Here is a 16686-nt window from a genome sequence, read left to right as displayed (position 1 = left end):
ATCTTCAAAGTGTTCTAATCTATTTGTGATACTTTCCACTGAATTTTTAATTTGGCTTATTGAGTCTTTCATTTCCAGGATTTCTGTTTGGTTCTTTTTTCAGAATATTTCCTCTTTGTTGAAGTGATCTTTCACTTCCCATATTTTCTAATTTCACTCCATATAACATCTTTTAGCTCAATGAACATTTAAACTATGAACATCATAAATTCTCTGACCTTTCCTCCACTGTGTTGTTAATGGAATCAGTTGCTAAATTGTTATGCGCTATTTGGGGTGGCTTGTTCCTTTGCTTTTTCATATTGCTTCTATGTTTACCCATCAATTGGTATGGTTATTATTGGTGCTTTTAAGCAAGGACCACTTGGTGAGCTTCCTTCTCTTAAAAAGCCCTGGGTTAGGTAAATATCCAGGTATTGATACTTTAATGTGTGATCCCAGTATTAGCATCATTTTGAGAGAAGTCACTGAATTCTATTTACTACAATCACTTCAGAGCCAAGTCATATACTATTCAACCTTATCAATAGCAAAGAACGTGTTGATATTGATATCCACAGCTCTTCTAGTCCCAGTATAAACTTGTAGTAAAGCTCTGGAACAGGTTGAAAATTTAGTTATTAAATATAATAAAATTGCTATAACATTATATGAGGGCTGAAAGGCGGACGAAAGACAAAGCAAATGAAAAAAGATAGAAAATAATAATATAAATAAGGTAAAAAGAAAAAGATGGAGGTTATTTGAGATATTAACAAATAATGTAAGGAAAACAAACCAAATGAATGTTATTAATGCTTTAAACCATTAGAAGAAAAACACTGAAATGGGTTGAAGGTACAATGTGGGCTATTTTGGTAACAACTATTAATCAAAGAGTAATACAGATGATCAAAGTTGATGTTAAGAGTTATTTATAGAAAACTATGCCAAGCTGAAGAAAACTCTTGTTGAATCTTGCTTTGGATTTCATTAGAATTTGGGATGTTTAGAAGATGTCCATCATTCTTCGTCTTTGTATCCTTCCAGAAGTGCTGAGGCATAGCAGCCACTCCCAATTGCTATGGACTTCCCACCAGCTGGTTCTGGTTTGTCAGCTCAGGGTCCTGCAGGTGACTGCTCTCAGAGTGTGGTGTTGTGTCTGCTGATTGTTTCTGTAGTGTGCAAGAGTTGCAGATGGAGGGCTCTGCACTGTCTCTGTGACTGCTATGGATCACTATGTACCCTCTTCCCTCGACAGGATCCTTTTCATGGTGGCATAGAGCCTAGTAACTTCTATAAGCACAGGTCCTGTGGTTGTGGGTTCTCTGTGGGTGATCTGTGGTGCAAAAATATTCCTTGTGGCCCATACAATTCACTGGGGTACTGTCCTTACTACTCAGCTGGTTCACCAGGGTTCTTTGCTTCCACTACCCCAGGGTGTGAAGGGCAGGTGCCGATTTCCTCTGGTAACTATAACTGAGGCACAGGCCAGCCAGTATCCAAACAGTAAAACTTGGCATTTGTGGCTGAGGATGAGGCTGAAAGCCAGGTCAGATTGAGAGCCACTGCTCTCTGGTTGGAACCAGAAAACTTTCCTCCTTGGCTGACTTCTCCTGGGCTATGGTAATGATCTGGGCATCTTCCCCTTTAAGCTTCCTGGGGACTCAGGCAACTTCTCATCATGGCTTTCCACCAGCTGCTTACATGATTTGGGAACCATCCTTCTATGCCACTGGATATCCAAGTAGCTTTGCAGGAGAGATCAGGCAACAGTTCCTCTAGGCTTTTTAAGACTCAGGCAATTGCCTGCAGTTCTTCTCCCCCATCCCCAGTGTCAGTGAGCAGCAGCAGCAGCAGTACTGTTGGCTCCCCTGTCCTCTTTCCTCTGCATGGATCCAAAACTGTCTTGCTGCTGGGATCTGCACTCTCACTTCTGCGAATACCAGACATCCACTCTGGCACTGCCCAGGTTCCTGCAGAGGCTGTGTGGAGAGCTGAATTTGGTGAGCACTTCCCAGTGGGACTGTTCCACCCCACTCCCCATGTTCTTGGTGTGGAAGAGGAGGTTTCAACAACTTTTAGCTGTTAAGATCCCTCTACAAGTTCTTTCTAGATTGGTTCTTAGGAGATCCCACTGCAGGGGTACTCCCTCTGTTTAATTTATTGCTCACTGGAAGTGGGGAGATGCTGTGTTGATTTAAGAGGGTGACTAGTCAGCTCTAGGAACTATCCTAGGCACTGAGGATGTATAACTTAACAAAAGAAGGGAAAAAATTTCCTGCTCTTAAGGAGCTTCTATTCAAGTTAGGAAAGACCTAACAAAAATCAAAGTAAAGAATACAATGCTAGATAATAATAAACACAATAAAGAAAAAGATGGGGAAAGGGAAAGAGGAAATGTGACAGTGGCTTGGCATGGGGATGGGTACTATTTTGAACCAGGTGGTCTGATAAGTCCCATCTAAAAAGGTGATATTTCATCAAACATCTGAAGAGGTCAAAGGAACAGAGTAGATGAGGAAGATATGTGGAGAGAGAGCATTCTAGGTAGAGAAGTGAACAGCTGAAGAGGTCTAGGAGCAGATGTGTGCCTAAGAAGTACAAAAAAACAAAACACACACACACAAAAAAAAAAAAAAAAAAAAACAGGATAAAATCCAGAATACAGGGAGAAGGAAGGGGAGAGAGCAGTTACATAGGAAGAGAACCAGATCAGACAGGGTTCCTATGACTTATTTCAAGGAATTGGCTTTTAAAGGTTTTTAGCATAAAAGGAACATGAACTCTCCTTGTTTTTAAAGGTTCATTAAAGCAATTTACAGTTGAGAGTAAATTGAAAAATGGGCTGGGCATGGTGGCTATAATCCCAGGAACTTGGAAGCCTCAGGCAGGAGGATCCCTAGTTCTAAGCCTCAGCAACTTGTGAGGCCCCAAGCAAGTCAGTGAAACCCTGCCTCTAAATAAAATACAAAAAAAAAGGTTGGGGATGTGGCTCAGTAGTTAAGTGCCCCTGGGTTAAATTCTCAGTTCAAAAAGAAAAAAGAAAAATGGCACATAAAAACAAGATCAGTTAAGAGACCACTGCATTAGTCTAGAAAAAGAGATGAAGTCAGCAATGTTAGCAGTGGGAGAAGTAAGATGTAGTTGAAATTTGAATCTACTTCAAAGGTAGAAATGATAGCACTTGCTGTAGGCTCAATATGGGATGTGAAAAATAACTATAAAGGTGGAGCTTCCATTCACTGGAATTAGAAAGACTAGAGAGGAGGACTGGGAAAGACAGGAGTTCATTCTGGAGCTTGTTACAATGGAGATGCCTATTAGACATTGAAGTAAAGGTACTGAGTAGGTAGTTGAATAGAGTCAAGAGTACAGAGATATCTGAACTCACTGAAAGTAGAAATTCTGAAGTCTGGTATCAATTCAGTCAGTACTGCATGCTGTCTGATGAGGTGAAATCACTCAAGGATTGAGAGTATAATTAACAGAGAAGGAATCACAGAAATGAGCCATGGTCCCCAATTTAAAGGCGGGGGATTAAGAAACAACACTCCAAAAGATCAAGAAACAGTCAAAGAAGGTAAAAGAAATTTAGAAGCCTGTGGAGACCCTTTAAAAAAATTGATCTAAAAGAATTGAGATGGTGAATGAACTAAGAAAATACAGTCTTTAGCTACAATGAGAGCCTCTTAAAGAGCTCCTAGAGTTTAGATCTAAAATGCACCCTAAAGGTCCATATTCTAGAGCCTTGCCCCTCAACTTGGCACCTTTGGGAAGTGGTAGAAACCTTTAAAGGGGTAGAGCCTAGTGAGGGGTAGGGGTGGGGGTGGCGTGGTTCTTAGATCATTGGGATATATGAGTCACTTTCTTTTTCTCTTTTGCCTCCTGCTTTCCATGAGAAGAACAGCCAAGCCATGTTCTATCACTCACCCCTGCCATTATGTGCTGCCTCTTCACTAGCCCACAAACAATGCAGCCAATTATAGCCTGAAACCTCTAAAAAAAAAACCTTCTTTTTATAAGTTGATGATCTCTATTATTTTGTTACAATAACAGAAAGGGGACTAACACAGAGTTTAAGGTCATAAAGTGAGACCATTCAACATGATTTTCCTCTATCACACTGAGCTGTGAAGGCACAAGAGTGGAGTCAAAGGGACAGTTTAGTTTACTTAAGTGTGGGCTTTGGTCAGGAGAGAATGAGGCAAGAGACAAAGTTCAGCACTTTCAGGATCTGATTATAAATGGTTATTATCATGGACTCAAAGCATGGAAAAAGTGGAAAAAAGGTATGAAGGACATAAGGGAAACAAAAGATAGTAGATTAACAGATTAGGTCACAGAATTGAGGAACTAAAGGTATGGTCAGAGGAGAATGACTGAAACACATTGTGATGGATACAGACATTGGTAATGAGGTATTAACTGCAAGGAGTTGCTAAAGTAACAGATAACACTGACAGAGAGGGAGTCAAACACTAAGAAGGTGGAGGAATTAAAGGATAATCTAAATAGATACTGAAATAACTCAGAATTTTGACAGTTCTAATGCTAGACAAATGCAGAGAGTTAGCAGCCAGACCTGGGAGACAAGATTTCAGGAATGTCAAGAGAGAGAAGCAGTGAGTAGACAGCCTGGACAGCTGAGTGACTGGGAACTGCTACAAGGGAGAACAGAACGATCTGGGAGTGGCAATGAAGGCATAATGGTTAAATGCCCCTCTTACAGGTTCTGTGCTACAAGGAGAACCCAATAATGACAGGAGGCTTTGAACCCCAGCTCCTCTATATCTCCTTTGGGAAAGTTCAGTCAACGAAAAACCAGGCAAATATTTTTGTATTCTTATTAAAAATCACAAAAACCACACAGGAATGCTTGATCTACCTTAACCCAAGAAAGGTAGTGAACAAAACTTTCTAGGAAGCTGTATAAAGTTAACACAATAACAGATAAGAGAAAATTATCACGATTATCCCTCTTTTACCCATTTTGGCAAACACCAACACAATTATGCTAAGGTGATCCTTTGCCCCAGACCACACTCTCCTCTTGTTACCAAGGCCCTATAGGATTCAATTTCATCTACCTCTCCAGCTTCATCTAGTCCCCGACAGCTCTCTAAACATACCCAAACTCCACATCACTACCTCTGCAACTGCCAGACACCTTACCTGGGTGTTCCTTCTCTTATTTGTCCCATATAAAGCCCTCCCTTCTCAAGAGGGCTTATGTGAGTGTGTTTTCTAATTTGCCTGCCTCTGCTCAAAGTGTGTAAGTGCCGTGAAGGGAAGAGAATGATGGGATGGAATGCAGAAGATGGAGAAGAAATTTTCAACAACGGTGCAAATGCATCTCAAAGGAGACAAGATAGCTATTTTTAAAAATGATGCAGTATAGCAAGGGAAACAAGATCACAAAAAGAAAGCCTAGAAAATGGGGAAAAAAATCCTCTTCATTTACACTTCTTTTTGGGGGGTGGGGGCAGGATTTAACAAAGGAGCACTCAACCACTGACCACATCCCCAGCCCTATTTTGTATTTTACTTAGAGACAGGGTCTCACTGAATTGCTTAGTGCCTCAATGTTGCTGAAGCTGGCTTTGAACTTGATGATTCTTCTGCCTCGGCCTCCCAAGTCGCTGGGATAACAGGAGTGCACCATCGCACCTGGCTTTCAGTTATGCTTACTAATCAGTGGATTAACATAAAACACTTGTAATTCACTTGTCTCATAAAGGACTTAATAAAATATGTATTTTTAAAAAAACTCATAACTTGATAATAATTAGAAAATAGTCCAAGATTGGAACAGGCATGTCACCAAAGATGTCAAATAAACACATGACAAAATGTTCAACATCTTCAGTCACTTGTAAAATACAAGCTGAAACCTCAATGAGATATCACCATACATACGAAAAAAGCCTGACAATATCAAGTACTGACAAGGAAATGGAACAAGAACTCTCATTCATTTGGTGGGAATGCAAAATGGTATAACCATTTTAGAAAACAGTTTGGTAGTTTCTTATTAAGTTAAACATACACTAGCTGCTACTTAGGGGTCCCACAACTAAATACTTACTCAAGAAAAATGAAAACATTTACATAAAAATGTACAAGTGAATACATATAGTAGCTTCATTTATAATTGCCCCAAATAGGAAACAGCCCCAAACACTAAGTGGAAAAAGTGAGCTCCACTGTAGTATAGGCACATTCACAGAATGGAATACTACTCAGCAACAAAAAGGAATGTGCAAGAACATGAACTAATCTTAAAAGCATAACATTTAAAAAAGAGGTCAGCTCAAAGGCTACAATAATACCTACACATGACACAATGAGAGGCAGAGAAACTGGTCAGTGGCTGTCAGAGAACAGTGGCAAGAGAGACTGACTACAAAGGAAACTTCTAGGGTGATGAAATTAGTAGCCTAACTGTGGTTACATCAACATATGCACTCATCAAAATTCTGAGCTAGAGATGTAGCTCAGTAGTAGAGTACTTACCTGGCATGTGTCAAGCCCTAGTTGGATCCCTGACATAGCAAAAGAGAACAAACAAACAAAAACCAAAAACAAACCCTCACTGGACTTTATATTAAAACAGTTAGATTTTACTCTATGTACATTATACTTCAATAAAAAAAGTTAACTCATAGAAATGTAATGTTTTATTTGGCCTTTAAGTTGCCGTGACCAGGACATTGGACAAGGCAACTTAGAGCATAAAGATTATTTGGGGTTCACAGTTTCTGAGATCTCAGTCCACAGTTGGCCAATCCTATTTCTCTGGGCCCAAGATGAGACAGCACCCCAGGTAGCAAGGTCCCAGTGGAGGAAACCTGATCAGGTAATGGCAGAGTTAAAAGAGAGTAGGGAAAGGGACCACAGAGAAGATGTATCCTTCCAGGATAGACCCCCCCCACACCAGTGATCCATCTTTTCCAGCCACACCCCACCTGCCTACAGTTACACCTGGTCATTCAAAATTAGCATGCACGGATAAGATTATAGCCTTCATAATCTAAGCATTTCACCTTTGAATATTCCTGCATAAACAGAAGCTTGGGGGGGGCACCTTATATCCAAACCATAACAGTAACAGAATCTTTGTATTAAAAGATAAACTAATCAATAAATGGGAAAGCAGTAGCTAAAAAAAAATCTGATAAACTAAATAATTAAAATAATAACTAAAGTCCTCTTGATATATGTAATTTTATAAACAATATAATATACAGGAAATATGCAAATACAAAACAAAATTAAAATACTTTCTTCAACTGTTCAAATTATAAAGCAGTGTTAGGTTCTTTTGGCCCTCAGAGTGATGCAGAAACTAAATTATAATTATTTTCTATACAATAGAATCTCTGTTACTATATAAGAAAAAGCCTATCTTCTACCAAACAGAGAGTCCCTAGAAAGAATCTCAATGATTTATGTCACAACAGAGAAGAGCTAACATGACATCAGTATAAATGTATGGTTCTAAAAAGTTGTTAGAATGAACTACGTCTGGTGACAACAGATGCAAAATGCTGAAGCACTAAGTGACCAGCAACACCATGTGTAAGGGCCTGGGGCAAGGAGGTACAATGACAACAAGAACCAAACAAGAGAGATTTTGTTCAACCAAATTTGAGAAAGTCGACTCTCATCCAGAGAGACAGAGGAAGAGAGAGAGAAGGAGGGAGATTAACAGTACTCAATAGGAATGAAAATTATAAAATGTGATAACACAAGTAAATTACTTGCCACACTGAACTTTAACATCAGCATCTGGTCACATTCAGTTACCAGAGCAGACATAGTTAAAGCCATAAAAGTCAACTTCATAAAAAATTGAATAAGAAATAAGACAATTTCATACATAAAAAATAGGCTGAATATGTTAACATTTGCAAAGATTATTGGACTACTAAAAAGGTAAAATTAAACTAAAAGACAAAAATAATGACTAAAGTCCTCAATTTTTAAACAGACGTTAAAAAATTTTAAAGCCATATTTTTTAGATTTGTAATACAACTGAAAAGCTTCTCATGTTATTTTAAGGTTGACTGTGCGAGCAGAATCTGAAACAGTCTTCCTGCCTAAAATATCTAGCCAGCTACTCTCTACTAATCTATGGCCATCTCTTCCTTTAAAATTTACCTCAGTACCGAACTTTTACAAAAAGTCTATATTCATTTAAAGCTAGTATGAACTATAATCATACAAATAAGTTGTATTTTCCAAAAATTCATTTTAGTAACCTGCTTAGTTTTAGAATAGTCCTGAGTAGGTTCACAAATGCCTTATTTAACCTACAATGTACACAGTATTACATCTTAGACCATTTCAATTCTAGTAGCAGCCTAAGAAGAAAGCACATTTGTTGTCTTATTTCTAGAAAGGCTAAAGCTAGATCATACCACTAAATGAATACATCAGAATAGTAAAAGTCTCAAATAAATAATCTAAGAACCTCAAAAACCCAGAAAAGAAGCAAAATAAACCCCAAGCAAAGAAAGAAAAGAAAAATACTTCCAAAAAAAGATAATCTCAGAAATCACTACTTATACTAAAGATAGAAAAATTAAAATAAATAAATAAAACAAGGAGCCAGTTCTTTGAAAAGATCAATAAAATTGACAAACTGGTATCAGAACTGATAAAGACAAAAGACATAAATTACCAACATTTGGACTCAAACAGGGAATAGCACTACAGAACCTGATGCCAACAAAGGATACTAAGGCAATACTATGTTCAACTCTACTTATGTAAATCTGAAAACTGGAAGGAATGATTCTGTTCTTTAAAAACCACAGACTGCCCCAACTTTCCCAATAATAGTGAATAGCCTTGTAACTATTAAAGAAACTTGAATTTGTAATATTAAAACGCTCAAAAAAGAAATCTCCAGGCCCAGACAGTTTCACTGAAGAATCCTACCAAACATTTAAAGAATTAACACCCATTCTACACAATCTCTTTCAAGGGAGAGTTTTCAACCCATTTCATGAAGCTAGTATTACCTTGACTGACAGTACATAAAACCTATAGACCATTATCCCTCATGAAGTCAGTAAAGGGCATCTACAACAAACTTCATAGGTATCATGAAATGACTGAATGCTTTCTTCCCAAAAAGAAGGAAACAACAATAACAACAAGGAGACTGTTCTGCTTTCACCACTGTTACTGATTTGAATGCTTAAAAAAAAAAAAAAAAAACAGTAGTAACAAAGGGCTAGAATCCAGCCAACACAATAAGGCTGGAAGGAAATGGTAAAAAGGAAGAAATAAAACTGTCTCTATTTGCAAATGGCATGATTATCCACATAGAAAACCTCAAGGAATCCAAACTCCTAGAACAAATGAATTTAGCAAGGTCACAGGATACAAGATAAACATACAAAAAACAATTATATTTCCTGTTACCAATGAAGATGAAATTTAAAAGCAATTATCATTTACATTTCCTTAAAAAATTAAATACATAAGCATGAAAGTATAACTCTAACAAAACATGCAGGACTGTATGCTAACTGCATAATGAAAGAAATCAAACTAATATTAAGAAATGACCAGAAATACTGTTTATAAGGTAGAAGACAATATAGTAAAGATATCAATCCTCAGTAAACTGATATACAGATATAATAATGTAATTCTTAACAAAATCCCAATAAGATATTTTTTTAGATATACACAAAATGATTCTAAAACTTACAAAGAAAGGCAAGAATTAAAGAAAGGTAAAGAATTAGCTTAAAAAGTTTTTGAAAAAAAGGGGGAAACATTCCTCCTAAAAAAGTAGGAGGAATGGGTCTACCCTTACTTACAAGGTTACAAGACTTACAACTTTACAAGTAAGTTACAAGACTTGCAATGTTATGAGAATCAATGGTATATGTGTTGATAGAACCCAGAAATAAGCTAGCATAAATATGTTCAACTGGCTTTTGACAAAAACACAGCCATTCAATAGAGGAATAAGAACTTTTTCAACCAAAGCAATTAGACATCCCTAAACCACAAATAAGCTCTTGACTAAAGTCTAACATCTTGTAGAAAAATTAACTCAAAATGGACAATCATGGGATTAAATGTAAATTGTAAACTATGAAACTTTTAAGGGAAAAAAAAAAGAGAAAATCTTCAGGATCTAGGATTAGGCAAAAAATTCTTAAACTGACACCAAAAAAGCACAAATCCATAAAAGGAAAACTTAATAAAATGAACCTCATAAAATTTTTAAAATCCTTGTTTTGCAAAAGATCCTATTAAGAGGAGGAAAAGACAAAAGTACAGAATGAGAAAGCATTTGCAAACTACATATCTGAAAAAGGACTGGTATCTAAGATACATTTTTTTTAAAAAATCCTTCAATAGCCCAAAAAAAAAAAAAAAAAAACACAAACATTCAATTAGAAAATTCAAAAAAGAGATGAAGCATTACCCAAAAAAGGAAATACCATCTATGTCCAACATCATTAGACATTAGAGAAATGCACCTGAAAACCACAACATCATACATACCTATTGGAATGGCTAAAAATGAGGACACCGTTAAATGTTGACAAGGATGTGAAGAAAGTAGATCTCTCATACACTGCTGGTAAGAATGGTTCAAACATATTAGGAAACAGTTTGGTAGTTTCTTATTAAACTAAAGACGCAATTACCACATAATTCAGCAACTGCATAAATGAGCATGGGAGAACTGAAGCCAATCCCCAAAAAAATAAAGGTAGACTGTTCTCTCTGATAGGAGAGGAAGGAGGGTAGGGATAGGAAAGATGGTAGAAAGAATTGGACATAAGTCTCCTGATGTTCACATATGAATACTCCAGTGAAATTCCACATCAAATACAACCACAAGAAGGGGGTCCTAATTAGAATAAATTATACTCTGTGTATGTATGTCAAAATACACTCTACTGTTATGTAAATTTAAAAAGAACAAATCAAAAAAACCTAATGTTTACATGACATTACACTATAAATTACAGGGATGTTTACAGCAGCTTTATGCATAATAGCCCCAAACTGAAAACAAGCTAATGGCCTTCAAACAAAGTGTGGTACATTCACAACTTCTGATGCTTGCAACAGCTTGGATGAATCTCCAGAGAACTTTGCTGAGTGAAAAAAATCCAATCCCAAAAGATTACTGACTCAGTAATCACATAAATTTTGAGATAAAAATTTATGGAAATGAGTAACAAATTACTGATTAAGAGGGATTAAAGAGGAGATGGGACAGGGAACTAAGTGGGTGTGATTATAAAAGAGCAATCTGAGAGAACTTGTGGTGAGGGAAAGGGCCTCTATCTTCACTGTATCAGTCAATATTCATGTTGTACTACATTTAGACAAATATCGAGAAAACTGCATAAAGGGGAGAGGGATATTACTATATTCTTTCTTACAACTGGATGAGAATCTACAATGATCTCAAAATAAAAAGTTTAATTAGAAAACAGCTTCAGAGCAAGCTTAAGCGCTGGAAATCGACAAGAAATCCAATATTAACTGAGGCGCTCTCTTCTGATCAAGTATGATTTGATAGTGAAGATTACTCAACGAATCAGTTTATAACACACCTTCCTCACCACGATCCTTTGATATTTTCCTTCAACAACGTGAGCAAAGGGCCATGGTAACAAAGAGAAAATCTGAGACTTTTCGAAATACGTTCTAGAGTGGAAAGAGACCTGGGTGGAATCCGAGCAGAACTCTGGTCCAAGCTCCATAAAACAAACCCACACCTAGGCAAGGACAGATCCCACTGGCTTCTGGAAAACTCTCCGTAGGCTTCTAAGAGAATGAGAATATTACAAAAGGCAAACCACACACGGTGTGGGGATGAAAATACCTGTGGCCACTTTGAGAACCAGTGTCTTAACGGGCAAACAAGATAGAGGTGCCAAAGTCACCTGAAACGCTGGACCGCGTTCTTTTAGAGAGCCAGGGTGCAAGGCGGGAAATGAAAAGGTCCAAATCCTAAGGGACACCACCTGAAAGCCACCGACGGCTGGGAAAGCCGCGGAAGCCCGAGGCGACCCAGGGAGGCACCGCGGACGGGCGCACAGCTCTCCCACCTTACTCCGCTGTCTCGTCCACACTGCGCGCTCAGGGACCGTTAGGACAGCCAGGGACCCGCCCACGGTTCTAAACTTAATCTCCCCGTCTGGGCATAGACTGAGAAGTCACGCAAAAAGCTCTCTCCCCAGCTCCCCGGAGCCTGGCCCTGCGCCTCAGCGGGGAGGGTCCGCCGCGAGCAGACCCGAATCTCCGCCGGGGACCGGCCGCGCCCGGGGAGGGGCGCGGATCACCGTCCCAGCCCGACCCGAGCGGCCCGGAGGGCGGAGGCTGAGGAAGGGCCGGCGGGGCGCGTCCCCGGAGCCCCCGGCCGAGGGTGCAGGGTGGCGAACTCACCAGGCGCTGCGCCTCTTCCATCGATCCCGGGTGGGGGGCAGCGAAGCGGCGGCTTCAGACCTGGCCCGGGAGCGCGTCCCGGCGGCGACGTCGGAGAGGCAGGCCGGGTGGGGCGGACCCGAGAGGAACCACTCGCGGGGCACGGGATGGGTAGGGCCGGCGCGCGGCCGGGGCCGCCCAACGGACGGGGGTGGCCTCCGCGGCTGGGCTCAGGGTGGGGCGTGGCCAAGCCCCTGGGGCCGCGGGGACCCGCCATGGACCACGCCAAACGTTTCCCGCGCGCCCGGCCAGTCCCTCCAAGGAGTGCCTCTCAACGTTTTAGAGGACTTAAAAGTAGGTGCGGGGGAGGGTGAAGGAAGGAAAGTGGAGACACGAAGGAGCAGACGTGAGGAGAAACGCCCCCAAGACTCCCGCAGCTGGCGGGAACCGCGGTGGCCCACCCGCTCACCGAGACCGGAAGTGGGCGGGGCCGCCAGCGACCGGCGGGAGCCGAGATTGCAGCCCTCGGCGGAGACAGGAAATGGGCGGGCTTGAGGGCGGGGCGAGCGGGCAGGGCGGGGCGAGCGGGCGGGGCGGGGCGAGCGGGCGGGGGCGTGCCTGCCCGGGCGCGGCGGGGGCCCGGCGGTGTCTGAGTGCCTGCCGACGCCTCAGCCGGGAGCCAGGGAGCTAGCCGGGTTCCAGGACCTCCGACCGCGCGGTGATGGGGCCGGGCTGAGCCGACGGAGAACCAGCGCCGCGGCGGATGGAGGGGCCAGCCGAGCTGGGCCCCGAGGCCGTGTTGTCGTTCCTCTCGGAACATGGGGGACGAGCCCGGCAGGCCGACCTGGTGGACCACTTCAGGGGCGCCCTGGGCGGCGAGCCCGAGCAGCGCGCCCGGGCCCGCGCCCATTTTAAGGAGCTGGTCAACGCCGTGGCCACCGTCCGCACCGATCCCGCCGATGGCGCCAAGTATGTGTACCTCAAGAAGAGGTTCTGCTCGGGGTCCACGCCACCAGAGGCCGCGCCTCCCAGGGACCCGCCTCACATCGAGGTGACCGCGGAGACGGAAGCCCCAGACCACCCGCCTGGGTCCGGGGAGGGCGGCCCGCGCCCCCCGGCGGCGGACCCCGAGGCGGCCGACCCGGAGGCGCCCCCCGAGCCGGACCCGGAGCCGGGCGATCCCGAGCGCCCGACCGCCGCTCGAGGGCAGCCGCTGAGCAGCGGGGCCCGGAGGAAGAACTCCAGGCGCGGCGTCCCGGCCCTCCCCCAGATGCCGGTCCCGGGCCCCGGCGAGGACCTGGACCCCCCACCGCTCGGCGGCCAGGAGGCGGACCCCAGCAGCTCCCTGGGAGGGCCCGCCACCCCGAGGTCTGCCCGCCAGAACTTCCGGGACCTGGTGCTGGGCAGCTCCCCGCAACTGAAGAGGAGCGTGTGTCCTGGGGGCAGCAGCCCGGGGAGCTCCTCCGGGGGAGGTCGCGGCCGAGGCGGGGGCGACTCGGACAGCGCGTCGGTGGCTTCGTCGTCCGCCGAGGAGGAGAGCAGCGGCGGCGGCTCGGTGACCCTGGACCCTCTGGAGCACGCCTGGATGCTCTCGGCCTCGGACGGCAAGTGGGACAGCCTGGAAGGTCTGCTGACCTGCGAGCCCGGCCTGCTGACCAAGCGAGACTTCATCACCGGCTTCACCTGCCTGCACTGGGCCGCCAAGCATGGCCGGCAGGAGCTCCTGGCCCTGCTGGTCAACTTCGCTAACAAACACCAGCTGCCAGTGAACATCAACGCCAGGACGAGTGCCGGCTACACGGCCCTGCACTTGGCCGCGATGCACGGGCACGTGGAGGTCGTCAAGCTACTGGTGGGGGCCTACGACGCAGATGTGGACATCAGGGACTACAGCGGGAGAAAGGCCTCTCAGTACCTGAGTCAGAGTATCGCGGAGGAGATTAAGAACCTGGTGGGAGCCCTGGATGAGGAGGATGGGGAGAGCGCTGCCGGTAGCGGGGGTGGACGTTGGAGACTTTCAAAGGTGCTCCCGTCGCACCTGATCACCTATAAACTCTCTCATGTCTTGGAGGATGCGGGGGATCATCACCACCATCACCACCATCATCACCATCTCCACTTGGCTGAGGGATGGGCTGGAGGCAAAGCCAAGGATCCCAGTCGCAAAGCCTCTAGCAGCTCTAGTGGGCGGATAAAACCCAGACTCAACAAAATCCGCTTCAAAACCCAGATCATCCACACCACACCCACTTTCAGGGACCCAGAGCAGCCGCTGGAGGAAGGGGAAGAGGAGGAGGAACGATCTCTTAAGGGCCACTCATCCTCATTCAAATTAAGACCGAAGTCCAATGTGTTTGGGTAAAAATGATTTCTTTTAGAAATGCTAAGGTTTGTGTGTCTTCAGGATAGAATACTAGAATACTGGAGTAAGGAAAGGAGACCAGAAAAAACTGGTGCATTCTTTTGTGAGGGATTGTGATGGGCAGAGAGGAATTCCCCTCCAGCTAGCTTTCTGGGTGAAGTAGATTTCTTTATTAATTGATTGATCATACATTGACCTCTGCCTCTTCCCATTCCACCCCTTTGACCTGTGGTCCCTTTTTCTGAGGATTAGAATTATATCTAGGGGGACTGAATTGATAACTGAATTCCTTTGTTTTAACGGATACAATGTTGCACTTTTTATGTATCTGTTTTTCTCAGTGGTTACTCTCTCAAGAGCAACAAAAATGCAAATTGTAATGAAACTGGTAGTATTTTTAAGTGTGAACAAAACTACATGCTGCCCTGTAGTTTTAGTAATTGCTTTTTAAGGTACTACTGAAGGCAAGGTCAGAGTTGAGATGCAAAAGTACTGAGTAGAGAATAATGTAAGTAAAATGGGAATCCTGTTGGCAATCTATTCGTATTGCAAGTAGCAGGTTAGTTATTATTTTTTAAAGCAATTTCAGTTTTAATCACTGAACAAAGAATTAAGCAACCGTCACTTTTAAGTTAATCTGTACTCTGGATTTCACCTATCTTAACTCCACTGCACTCAAGTATTACGGTACATTATTTATAACTACACCTTCTTGTTTAAAGAGAACACTCAGCAGCCTATGTATGTTTGAATAAAATATTGCCTCTCATTCTGATTGACACTTAATTTGTTTTCCTATTCTGAAAGTCTAAGTTTGTTAGGATTTGTATTCTGAGGAATCATACAACCATTGGTTCTCTTTTGTTTGACATAACCCTAATGGTGCTTAAGCAGAAACCATTTCTGGTTTAGACAATTGGAATAAGAAGAAAAAAAAGGCATAAATATTAGCGAACCAATGCTTCTATGAAGTAATTATTTAATCAACTTACTGCTTAATGATTCTTGGGTAAGAGACTTTTATTTTACTAATACACTCATAGTTTCTATGCTTTGTGCAACATTTTGCAATTGTTTAAAATAGTAAGTCAATTTTCCTACCTTTCTTTGAATATATTCAAAGAGCTATACTGTAGTTACTGAAAAGCTGGGTGTTAAATCTGCCCAGTTAAAAATGGCACTTTATAAAAGGAAAAGAGAAGAGATGGAACTATTTCCATATTTAAATGCTGCTAGCTATTGAATTCCTTTGTATATAAGTGAAAAATACCATTCATTAAAATTAAAGACTTGTTTAAGTATGATTATTAACTACATTTCACTCATTTGTGTGAGAGTAAATGGTTTTATAATTATTACTTCAAGATTTATCTCACAAGCATATTAAGTCTTTTCATAACAAGTTTAGAAATTTTCATAGGGGATATATTTGATCAAGGCCTTTTCCCTTAGTCTTTTTATTCTCCTGATATTGAAACTTAAGTTGATACAGCCTACAGGATAGAGGAGTGAGAAAATAGCTTGCAGAGTGAATCCAGGAATGCATTGCACATAGCCTCAACATTTAAAGTTCTTAGATCTTTAATTTCCCAAGACATAGAAATTGGTAACAAATTTGTCACATCTATCTGTAGATGGCAGTTGAATTTGTTTAAAGATGAATAAAAAATATTCACATAAAACATAAATGATTATCCATTTGTGTGCCCTCACTTTTGTTTTAGGATTTGGGAAATGGACCATGTACATTTGAGAAGTGCTTTCATTCACATTTATGGGTGAAAAAAAACAATGTAATTTTCTGTAATTGAAAATAAGTTCCTTGAGAGTGCAAAACAGCCTGATTCTACATATTACCTGTGTCTTATATAAGAATAAGCTACAACTTCCCATTGAGGAATCTTAAATTTCATAGACATGTAAAGCT

The 16686-nt window shown here is 42.2% G+C and overlaps 2 protein-coding genes across 2 annotated transcripts in view; one reads left to right on the top strand and one right to left on the bottom strand.

Moving 5' to 3' along the window:
• Septin10 (septin 10) overlaps positions 1 to 12924 on the bottom strand; it is a 75696-nt gene extending 62772 nt beyond the window's left edge. The window contains 2 exon segments of the mRNA XM_077791692.1: positions 10517 to 10592; positions 12419 to 12924. Of these exon segments, the coding sequence (XP_077647818.1) occupies positions 10517 to 10592; positions 12419 to 12674 (332 nt within the window). The 5' untranslated portion in view covers positions 12675 to 12924.
• A 145-nt stretch (positions 12925 to 13069) lies between these two features.
• Positions 13070 to 16082, top strand: Sowahc (sosondowah ankyrin repeat domain family member C). Its single transcript, XM_077791952.1, has one exon. It carries the CDS (start codon positions 13161 to 13163, stop codon positions 14757 to 14759), a length of 1599 nt encoding a protein of 532 aa, XP_077648078.1. The 5' UTR covers positions 13070 to 13160; the 3' UTR covers positions 14760 to 16082.
• The last annotated feature ends 604 nt before the right edge of the window (positions 16083 to 16686 follow it).

This window comes from Urocitellus parryii, chromosome 12 (assembly GCF_045843805.1).
Source record: "Urocitellus parryii isolate mUroPar1 chromosome 12, mUroPar1.hap1, whole genome shotgun sequence".
In the NCBI taxonomy this organism is placed as follows: domain Eukaryota; kingdom Metazoa; phylum Chordata; class Mammalia; order Rodentia; family Sciuridae; genus Urocitellus; species Urocitellus parryii.
This window is presented reverse-complemented; position numbering and strand designations above follow the sequence as displayed.